The 11221-nt window shown below is 28.8% G+C and overlaps 1 protein-coding gene across 1 annotated transcript; it reads left to right on the forward strand.

Annotated features, from left to right (window-relative positions):
* Positions 1–1278: 1278 nt before the first annotated feature.
* On the forward strand, positions 1279–4037 carry LOC107923560 (subtilisin-like protease SBT1.1). The gene is made up of 2 exons (XM_016853750.2): positions 1279–1468; positions 1618–4037. The coding sequence occupies exons 1-2, from the start codon at positions 1447–1449 to the stop codon at positions 3921–3923; spliced, it is 2328 nt and encodes a 775-aa protein (XP_016709239.1). The 5' UTR covers positions 1279–1446; the 3' UTR covers positions 3924–4037.
* Positions 4038–11221: the final 7184 nt, after the last annotated feature.

The raw sequence follows: 11221 nt of genomic DNA on the forward strand, positions 1-11221 counted from the left end.
TTAGACTGCTAATTTTTTTATTTTTTTTAGGTTTGGGTAGTAAGCTCTAAGTGATAATTCGATTATTAGTATGGTGATCAGTAACCATCTACGACTAAAAGAACATACATTAGATCTAACTCGATATGATGATCTTCAATCTCGTCAGGTCTTGGAGTATCCAAAACATAAGTAATCTTCAAAGTTGATAATAAGAAGTGCATCTTTTTCTACCATCATCGAAAATTGCCACCATCAAACCGATCAAGTTTGACAAAGTTAGAAGTCAACTCCCTTAGTGTTTCACTTTCATGAGTTGTGGTAGTCATCATGAAATATAACCTTAAAATTGTTAGTACAAATCTCTGGTGAGGAAAATCTCGAACACATAAACGGAATTCGAACAGAAGAAGAAATAGAACAAGGCTTCAAGGTGTGTATCAAGCCACTATCTTTAAGGTTATATTCGCCCGCACCTATCTTCGGTGTGCAAACGAGTTCCAAGCAAATTAACCTCGAGGATACAATGAAGCCAATGACATATTTGTGTTTTGCACTGACGAGAATAGCCCATTACACACTGAACAATGTATGACAAGAAACTCAATTTCTATAAAGGATTTCTGCAGTAATACTTTATAGAATAATCTAATAATATTAGAAAATAAAGAATAATCTAATAATATTAGAAAACGAAGGAAAGAAAGAAAGAATATTATAATTTTTTGGTATGATTTCCAAATGAAATTTTATTCCTATTTATAAAAATTTTCATGTCTCTTCATAGAGACATCTTTCATCAATATGTATCTTTCTGAATAATAATGTCTTTAAAATAAACACATAATTATTCATTTAATTATAACTATTCAAACAATATTATTTAAATAGTTATAATTCATTTTCAAAAAATCAAATAATATAATCTTTTGATTAATTACACTCATTCATTTATAGTTATTGGAACACTATAAATATTTAAAAATGTTCCAACAACCTTCAGCACACTCGAACTCATATCTTCTTGCATTAACAACAATACCCTACTAATCGAACTAAAACTAAACTAAAATATTTACTTTTTTTAATACAAACATCACGTTACAATTAGGGAAAGGAAAGTTAGAGACAACAATTGCTTTAAGTGATAAAAAATAAATTATAAATTTTAGAGGGACTAAACCCCTTACCTACCTTCTTATCTACGTCCCTTGAGAAGTTAACATCAAGACTCGAGCCTAGACTTTGGTGGATAAAAATTTATTTAAATAAAATAAAATATGGAGACTACTTTAGCAAAAAAATAAACTAGTTGAAGGGATGTTCTTTTTACAATAATTTAGCCTACCCAAAACCTGTGACGTTAAACTTACTTCCAAGACTAGCCCTCGTCTATAAGATCCTTCCTAGTAATGATCTCTATATATTTTCCAAATCTGTTCTCATTGTTCATCATCTTAAGCTTTGATGGTAGCCATGAAAATCACTGGTAATTACACTTTTTCTTTGCTTCCATGTTTAATTCCTAGCATATTTTTCCCTGTCTGGTAGCCATAACCAGCTTCGATTAATTTCAACTGCAACAATGTTTGAAATTATGATGTTAAATTTACTTTCTTTTTGTTTCTCTTTCTTCAGATGTCATAAAGATCATTGATGCTGCAATGATGTTGCTGTTACTAGCATTAATGGCCGCCATTTCAACTGCTTCAGCCGATGAACAAACTTATATAGTTCGTATGGACAAGACAAAGATCCCAAACACTTACAGTTCCCTTGTTAGTAGTACAAAACCATGGCACCAAGCTGTTCTTGATTCTTTAATTGATGTTTCTTCCACGGAAGCAACACCACCGGAGCTACTGTATTCCTATGAGACCGCCTTGTTTGGTTTCGCCGCAAGGCTGTCTAGTAAACAGTTAGAGTCGTTGAAAAACATGGACGGGTTCATGTCGGCGGTACCTAATAAAATGCTAAGCCTCCACACTACTCGGAGTCCATTGTTTCTTGGCTTAACAGGGATGAAAGGTGAAAAAGGACCATGGAGTGGTTCTAATTTACATTCCGATGTAATAATCGGCGTGGTGGATAGTGGGATATGGCCGGAACATGTCAGCTTCCAAGACCATGGGTTGTCTCCGGTACCGGAAAGATGGAAGGGTGTTTGTGAAAACGGCACTAGATTCTCACCGTCCAATTGTAACAAAAAACTAATCGGTGCTCGTTATTTCTACGGCGGGTATATAGCCGCTGGTGGGAAAATCAATGACACGGAAGAATATAAATCCGCAAGAGATGTATCCGGACATGGCACACATACGGCTTCGACGGCCGGTGGGGACATTGTCGAAAATGCGAATATTTTCGGTTTAGCTAATGGTACGGCGACCGGAATGAGGTACACGGCGAGGATCGCGGCGTATAAAGTATGTTGGCCGGGGTGTACTAGTGTCGATATCTTAACAGCTATGGTGAAAGCTATTGAAGATGGTGTCGATGTATTGACACTTTCGTTAGGATCCGAGTCCGAGGCCGTGCCTTATTGGCAAGATTATCTTGTTATTGCATCGTATTTGGCTTTTAAAAGTGGGATTTTCGTTGCCTTTAGTGCAGGTAATAGTGGACCGGACGCGTACACCGTGGTTAACACCGCGCCATGGATCATGACTGTAGCGGCTAGTACTATGGACCGAAGCTTCGTGGCGATTATCGAACTTGGAAACGGAGAAACTTTCGAAGGGTCGTCGTTTTATACTGGTAAGGCCTTAAAGGGATTACCAATTGTGTATGGCAAAACAGCAGGGGATTTAGGTGCTGAATATTGCCTCCCTGGGTCAATTGATCCTAAGCTTGTGAAAGGAAAGATTGTGATTTGTGAACAAGGAATAGTGCGACGGACCGAAAAAGGCGAGGCCGTAAAATCGGCCGGCGGAGCTGGGATTTTAATACTAAGCCCGGAAGGTGAAGATCTTGCCAGTGAGGTGCACGTTTTGCCGGACATTTTTCTAGGAGCCATAGCCAGTAAAGCTGTAATCAAGTATTGGAACACAACTAAGGCACCAACAGCTTCCATTGTGTTCAAAGGCACAATGTATGGTAACCAAGCACCGAAAGTCGCGGCATTTTCATCCCGAGGACCTAATTTAGTAGGACCGGACGTGATCAAACCAGATATAACAGCACCAGGAGTCGACATATTAGCAGCATGGCCGGCCGAAACGAGCCCAAGCAGGCTTAAATCTGACAAAAGACGGGTATTATTCAACATAATCTCGGGTACATCGATGTCATGCCCTCACGTTAGTGGCATTGCCGCGCTGATTAAATCGAAGCACAAAGATTGGTCCCCAGCAGCAATCAAATCTGCACTCATGACAACTGCATATACATTAGACAACAAAGGAAAACCAATAGCCGATCTCGCGTTTTACACCTCGGCAGCACCTTTTGCTATCGGTTCGGGTCATGTCGATCCCATCAAAGCTACCGATCCCGGTTTAATATACAACATTACCGCCGAGGATTACATAAGTTACTTATGTAGCTTGCACTATTCCGATTCTCAAGTATCCATGTTCGAAGAAGGTTATCAATGTACACCGACTGAACGAAGGATGCAACCCGGTGACTTGAATTACCCGTCTTTCGCTATGAATTTCAAACAAAAGGCTCGGAATGTTACGTTCACATACAAAAGGACTGTCACAAATGTTGGGATACCAAAAAGTACATACAAAGTATCAGTTGAAGTACCCAAAGGAGTATCTGTGATTGTGAGTCCTAAAGTTTTGAGTTTTACTGAGTTGAATGAGGAACTGAGTTACGAAGTGAGTTTTACTGGACTGAGTCGAAACAAAACGGTAGCTGGCTCATCATTTGGATCCTTAGTGTGGGTTTCTGGTAATTACAGAGTTAGAAGTCCCATTGCAGTGAGTTGGAAATAGCCATTTGCCTATGTCCCATAGTGGTTCAAAATCCTTGAGATGAACTGCAAGGATTCTCCTTTACTTTTTTTTTAAAAAAAATAATAATAATTTAACCCAAATTTGATCTTTAAATTTGGATGTATGCTTGTTGAAGGGACCAAAGACAATTTTAAATTAGCATAATGATAAATTTAGCTCTTAATTTTTATATTTTTTAATCAATTTAAGCCATGGACAAAGCTAAGAGTTATGCTATGGGGGAACTGAGATAAAACTAAAAAAAATTGAGGGGGTCAAAGCTAGAAAAATTGTATTAAAATGACTTGAATTAAAATTTAAACTTTTAAAAATGGTCAAAATTGCAATTGTTCTATTTAAATAAAAGCTAAAAGAGACTAAATTGAACAATTGACATTTGAGAGGCCCTATAATCAAATTATACCATTGGGAAAAGGCCCTGAATTTAACCCTTATTGTATTTAACTAAATTTGGTCCTAGATCTCCTACAAATTTTTAAATTTGATTATCAACCTTTTATAAATAGTTAATTTATTTTTTAACAAAAATACACAAAAATTAACTTTTTAAACATTACATGGCACATAGTAATCTGCGCGTGTTTTATGCTACTTTTTTAATTTTATGAACTTTTTTATGACTTTTTTTTTAATTTTTGGAATTTTTTAAATAATTTGTTGGTGTGACATATATGATGAATAGTATCATGTCAATATGAAGTACAAGTAGACTGCCACACACATTCTCACGCCAATATTGTTAAAAAATAATGCTTTAGTAAGTATGTTTGTTATAAAAAGCAATTTCTCTTTTCAAAAGGTTAATGGCCAAATTTAATTAAAAAACAAATAATGGTCAAATCGATAAAAGATGTAAGTATTGATTGCTAAATTTGTCATTATGGCTTTTAAATTTTTACTCAAGATATCAAGTCTGAGAATATTTCTTTAGATCAAATTTTGCTATTAATCTTTATATTATAGGTAAGTTAGGGATTTAACTCTTGTTATCTAATTTGATCAATTTTAGTTCATGTGCTTTTAAATTTTAATTTAACTCAAACAGTAATAGCTAGATCGTTTAAGTCAAATTTTGTTGATAATCTCTTTATATGCATTAATTGTTGATATAGACTCTATTCATCGATTTAATTATTTTTAATTTACACATATATTTTTTGAAATTTGAAATTTTAATTTTGACCCAAACAATAGCCATATATAACTCAATAACTAAAATAACGTGGTGTTTTATGATATTAACTAAAGTAGAAGGATTAAATATCAAATTTCAATTGAATAGAGTGATTAAAACTAGAATTAGACCATAATAAAGCTATCCATGTTTGTAGCCAAATAGAACCCAATAAGGTAAGGATCGATCGTAGTACTAGTTTGAAGCAAGGATGTCAGTATCAAATAGGAGTTTAAGGCTCAATTTGTAAAAGATTTTATAAAAATTATTTTTTATATTTTGTTGTGTTTGTTTCATAGAAAATAGTTTAGCTAACGGAAAATGACTTACATGTCAACGGAAAATAAGCCATTTTTCCTATAAAATAACTTACCCTTTTGAAAAACATTTAAAAATATTATTATATTAATAAGAATTTTTATTTTATTTTTAAAAATATTTAAAATTATTAAAATATTAATATAAAATATTATATTTTTCAATATTATTAAACATACCTATTTAATTATTTATATTTAGTCATATAATAAATATTTCAATTTTATTTAATAATAAATTTTAAAAATAATAATTTTAAATAATATTCATCACATATTATTGAAAATATTCAACATTAATATTTTAATAATAAATATTTATTATTCACCAAAAATAATAATAAATATTTATTACAATTATAAATATATTAATAGTAAATGTTTTGTAGTATAAATGTTAAAATATGTCATAAATTTCTATGTACTCTTCACAAATTTACAATTTAGTCTCTGTACTTTTATTTTCAAGAACTTATCCCTCTAATTTTTAGATTTGAAAATCAAGTCCAATTGTTGACATTGTTAAAATTTTTTGTCAATTTTGTTGATATCATATTTTTAAATAAAAATTACTCATTTGGTAATCATGCAACTAAAAAATGATGTTGTAATGAACCTGATTTAACAAAATATTTTTAATATATGCAAAAATAATGAAAAATATAAAATTATAGATATAAAATAAACTCAATTAAACAATTAAAAGATAAGAAAGTCTCGAATGTATGTTTGTTTAATTGAAAACAAAATTCATAAAATATTTTTAAAAAATCTGTCAAACAAAAGAAGATATTTTACACAAATTCATCTAAGAAAAGTAAGTCATTTTCCAGAAATCATTTTCTGGAAGTCATTTTCAGTGAAATAAACGGAGCCTAAAGTTAAAGGGATAAAGTCATATTTAGTCCCTAAGTTGGGTAAATTTTCTTACTTGGTTCTTAAATTTTTTGTTATATTAGTTCTTAACTTTGACTTTTTTTTTCTCAATTTAATCTCGAAATTCGAATTCTGTTAAGGTATAATGAAATAAGTTTAAGAATCAAAGTCTAAATTAGGAAAAGCTACCAAATTTCAGGATTATTATGGATAAAAAAAAGTTTAAGGATTAAATTAAAAAAATACCAAACCCTGGGGAGACGAAAAATAGCTGATAAAGTACTAATTATCAATTTATTTGGTCCATGATTCCGGGTGTTGGGGTGCTTATGGTTGACCACAACAGTGCTTTTTACTGTAAAATATTCCTACTTTTTGAACGTGCGTTCATATTTCTTTTAATCAAGAAAGAACAAAAGAAATTGAAGAAAAACTAAATTTGGAAGACTAAACTATACCAAATGTTATTAAATTATTAATAAGTTTACATTTTAGTCATTTATTTTTAAAAAAATACAAAATAATTATTGAACTATCTGAAAGTTTTTATTTAAGTTTTTGATTTGTTAAAATTGTTGTTATATAACATTCTCTATTCGATTGTTTGCACCAATCAAAACCTCACATTTCACTTCTCTTCTACAGTTGAATTTTCTTCATAAAATAGCTTTGAATATTATGAATCTATGAACCAAAATCCAAATAGTTTTTTCCTTCGATCCCGACACTAATAATCATATCTAGAGCTGGCGAACAGGCGGGCTTGGGCGAGCTTACTTTGGACTCAAATTTTTTCGGGATTGGATCAGCTTTTGGACTCGGGCTTTCTCGGGGTTAGATCGAGCTGGAGAGGCTTTGACTGATTTAGATAATTTTGAATTTTATAAGTTAAATATTTTAATTTTCAATGTAATAATTCATTTTACTTTTATACAATGACAAACACAATTTAAATTTGCCTTAAAAAATATAAATTATATATCTTTAATAAAACTATTTTATATAAAAGAATTAAAGTGCTTATTGTAGGTATAATTTATTATTTTATAATATTATATGAATTAACGAAAATATCTTTTACTGATCATTATTATATTATATTGACAATTGAATAATTTTTTATCTTTCTTATTAAATTTATAAACTTAATACTTATATTCGAAAATATTTATTCCAAAACCCAAATATATTACACTAAGCTAGACCTGTTCATGGGCTGGGCTACTTGCCCAAACCCGAAGGCCCATTCAAAATTTGAGAGGGTTTGAGTAAAAATATTAGACGTGAAAAATGAGCTTGGGCAAAAAAGATAGGCCCGTTTAAAATATAGGTCGAGCTTGGATTTGAACATTCAAGGCTTGAGCCTCAAGCCCAAGCCTGTCCCATCCCATTTTTAAGTTTATAATACTTTATATTATGTTATTTTTATATATGATGTAATTTATAACACATTAAAATAATAAACCTATACTAAATATATAATATTACTCTCATGTAAATATTAAAATAATGTTAAATGACTATATAAAAAATTTCAATAAATTAAAATAATATAAATATTTATAAAAAAGTTAATATGGACGGGTCTAAAATAGGCTTGGGTAAACATATGCTTAGGCTCGGGCCAAACTCGACCCTACCCATGAACACTTCTACACTAAGCTCAAACTCAAATAAATAATGTACTCATTATTACCTAAACTCAAAATAAACTAATTATTATATTTTTTATTATAATCTATCATATAATAATAGTTATGTACGATAGTAGTACATTATATATCAATTATTATATATTATTGCTTATTATTATATTGGTTGAAATATGTTCTAAGTATCTATACTTTTAATACATTTAAAAGTTAGCCTTCCTACTATATTATATAATGTTATATCATATCATGTAGTATATAATATATTAATAGTTTATATATGCATTAATGAATAAACATTATAATATGATGTAATACTATACTTTTAATTACAATCTATAATATAAAAATAGTTATATATAATAGTAGTACATTATATATTATTGTTTACTATTATACTGGTTGAAATATGTTTTAAATTCCTATACTTTTCATACATTTGAATATGATATATTATATCATAAATTAATAGTTATGCATTAGGGTGTGAACTTTTTTCTGTCTAAGTTAGTCCCTAAATTTGACTATTGTTCTTACATTGGGATCTAAACTTTAGGAGTTTTGAAGAAAATATCAGAGACTAACCTGGATAAAAAAAGTTTAGGCTCCGATATAAGAACAATTACTAAATTTAGTAAAAGAAATTGCCAAATTCAAGGATTGAAAAATTATTTAACCCTTTATTTTATGGATTTAATATTAGTACAATATTTTAGTATTGAATTTTATTGTTAAAATAACTTTATTTCAACGTGCTCTTATATTTCTTTAAGAGAAAAAAAAAGAGAATAATTCAATTGGAATATCTTGGACAATGGAAATTCTTTGTTGGGATATGCATGTGAGCCATCATGACTTAGTGAGTGGCTCCTTTGGCAAGATATGCACGTGAGTCATTCCGAAATCACACTACTCCCCCACAAAAAATGATAAATTTATCTATATCGAAATTACAAGTTAATATAATAATTATTAATCCCTTCAAAAATTATTATTTGTTTTTAACCTCTTAAAATAACTTTGTACTTCACTCTAAAATTTGGTCATTATCAAATCACATGAGACTTTTTGATATATAACATACACATGCTAGCTATCATTAAATCATGTTAGGACCTACTTATACTTATAGTTCCTCCCAGAAATTTTATCGTATGTATATATGTATAGAAATTATGTATTTAAAATATAACGAGATCTTTAAAAATTATTTAATAAATAATAAAACGTATGGTTTGAAATTAATTAATAATAACACATGTAATATGTACGAGAATGAAATGAAAAAAAAAATTAAGTAAAATGAAATTTAAACATACAAATATATCATATTAAGAATTGTAAATGCATTACAATTGTTTATCATGATATCTCATCAATCTTGAGTTGATGCCGAGTTAACTCGTGACACCAACTCAATCAATAACATTATTAATACTAAAAATTCTATCACATGCATAAGTGTAAGTGTGTAGACATCAATTTAGTCAGAGATTTTATTAATAGTATGAGTATACAATTGATGGAGGAAATAAAATATGCATAATAAAATTAAAACGTATAAAATAATCAAAATAAAATTTAGTTGAGTGGTAAATTTAAGATTTTCTCAATATAATTTTCATAGGTTCAAATTCTAAAATTTTCATACTTTTTATTGTTTTTTTAAAATTAAAAAGACTAAAGTAAATAATATAAAATATTTTAAACATGGAAAGACATTTTTATAATTTTTTCTAATTGAGTTGGTCCCTGGTTGACTCGTGGTACCAACTCAATCAAGGATATTATTAATAGTACAAATATATATGATAGATTGAGATAATAAAGTGTCCATAAATAAAATTAAATGTACAAATTATTTTAAAATAAAATTCTGATCGAGTGATAAAATTGAAGTTTTATCAGTGCAAATGATATGGACTTAAATCCCACCATACTTTGATGACCAAAAAAAAAAATCTCACCATATGCTTTCTTTTTTTATTGTTTTTTTTAAAATAAAAACACTAAAGTGCCCTAGAATAAAATAATTTATTTAGGTTAAATTCTGCTATTAGTCTTTATACTTTACAAAAGCTGTGGATTTAGTCCCTGTACTTTAATTTGATCAATTTTAGTCCTTATATTTTTTGAATTTTAAAAATTTAATCCTGACCAAACAAAAGCAGTTAAATTCAATTACTAATTCAGTAATATGCGTACAGTTGTAGATTTGATCCATATTCTCTAACTGGATCATTCTAAGTCTCTATACTATTCAAATTTTGAAATTCAATTTTGATGTATATGATAGTCGTTAATTAATTCGTCGGATTTTTAATTAGTAATATGTGGAAATAATAAGTTGATATAGTGTTTCGTATATGATAATATATTAGACGCATCAAATTTTAGAAATAATAGAACTTAACTTAATAAATTTAATAGTTATCATTTTGTGAATATTAATATTTTAAAATTTAAAAGAAATAAGGATTAAAAAGGACTAAATTAAAGTAAATGGATTAAATCCATAATTTTTTTTAAAACATATAAACTAATAGTAAAATTTAACCCTTATTTTATATAAAAATATGTATTTATAATTGAATTGCCAAATATATAATTTAAAGATCACAACCATGCTTTGCTTTCATGTCTTATTTGACACCGTATCCCGAGTTTGAATCTCGGCATCCCTTTCTTTACCTTTCAAATATAAATAAAATATTTTTTTCATTAAAAAATAAATTAAATGTAAAGGATAAAGCACAAATTTGGATATAATAAAATAGAGACTAATTTTTCATTATAAGAAAAAAAAAACAAAATGGTTTAATTACATTTAAGCTCATTAGTTAACTTAAAAAAATTACAAAATATTTATTAAATTATTCGAAACTTTTTATTTAAGTCACTGTATTATTTTAATCATTATTATATAATCTTTCCTATTCGCACCGACTACATCAATTGATAACTCTGATTCTTTTTTTTTTCTACCGTTTAATTTTGTTTTTCATGAAATGGCTTTGTATGTTATGAATTTGCAAAAACAAAATTTAAACATTTTTCTTCTCCGTTTTTTGATTTTGATCGTCAAATTGAATTAGATATAAAGTATGTTCTTTTACTTGTATGAATATTTATCTATTGCACCGATCGTCAAATTGTCGCTTAGTATTTACTAGTCGGATTATAAAAAAACTTAACAGATTAGTGGCTGAAATAAAAACTTTTAAATAGTTTAGTGAATTAAGTGAAAATTTTGAAATA

This window comes from Gossypium hirsutum, chromosome A12 (genome assembly GCF_007990345.1).
Source record: "Gossypium hirsutum isolate 1008001.06 chromosome A12, Gossypium_hirsutum_v2.1, whole genome shotgun sequence".
NCBI classification, from domain to species: domain Eukaryota; kingdom Viridiplantae; phylum Streptophyta; class Magnoliopsida; order Malvales; family Malvaceae; genus Gossypium; species Gossypium hirsutum.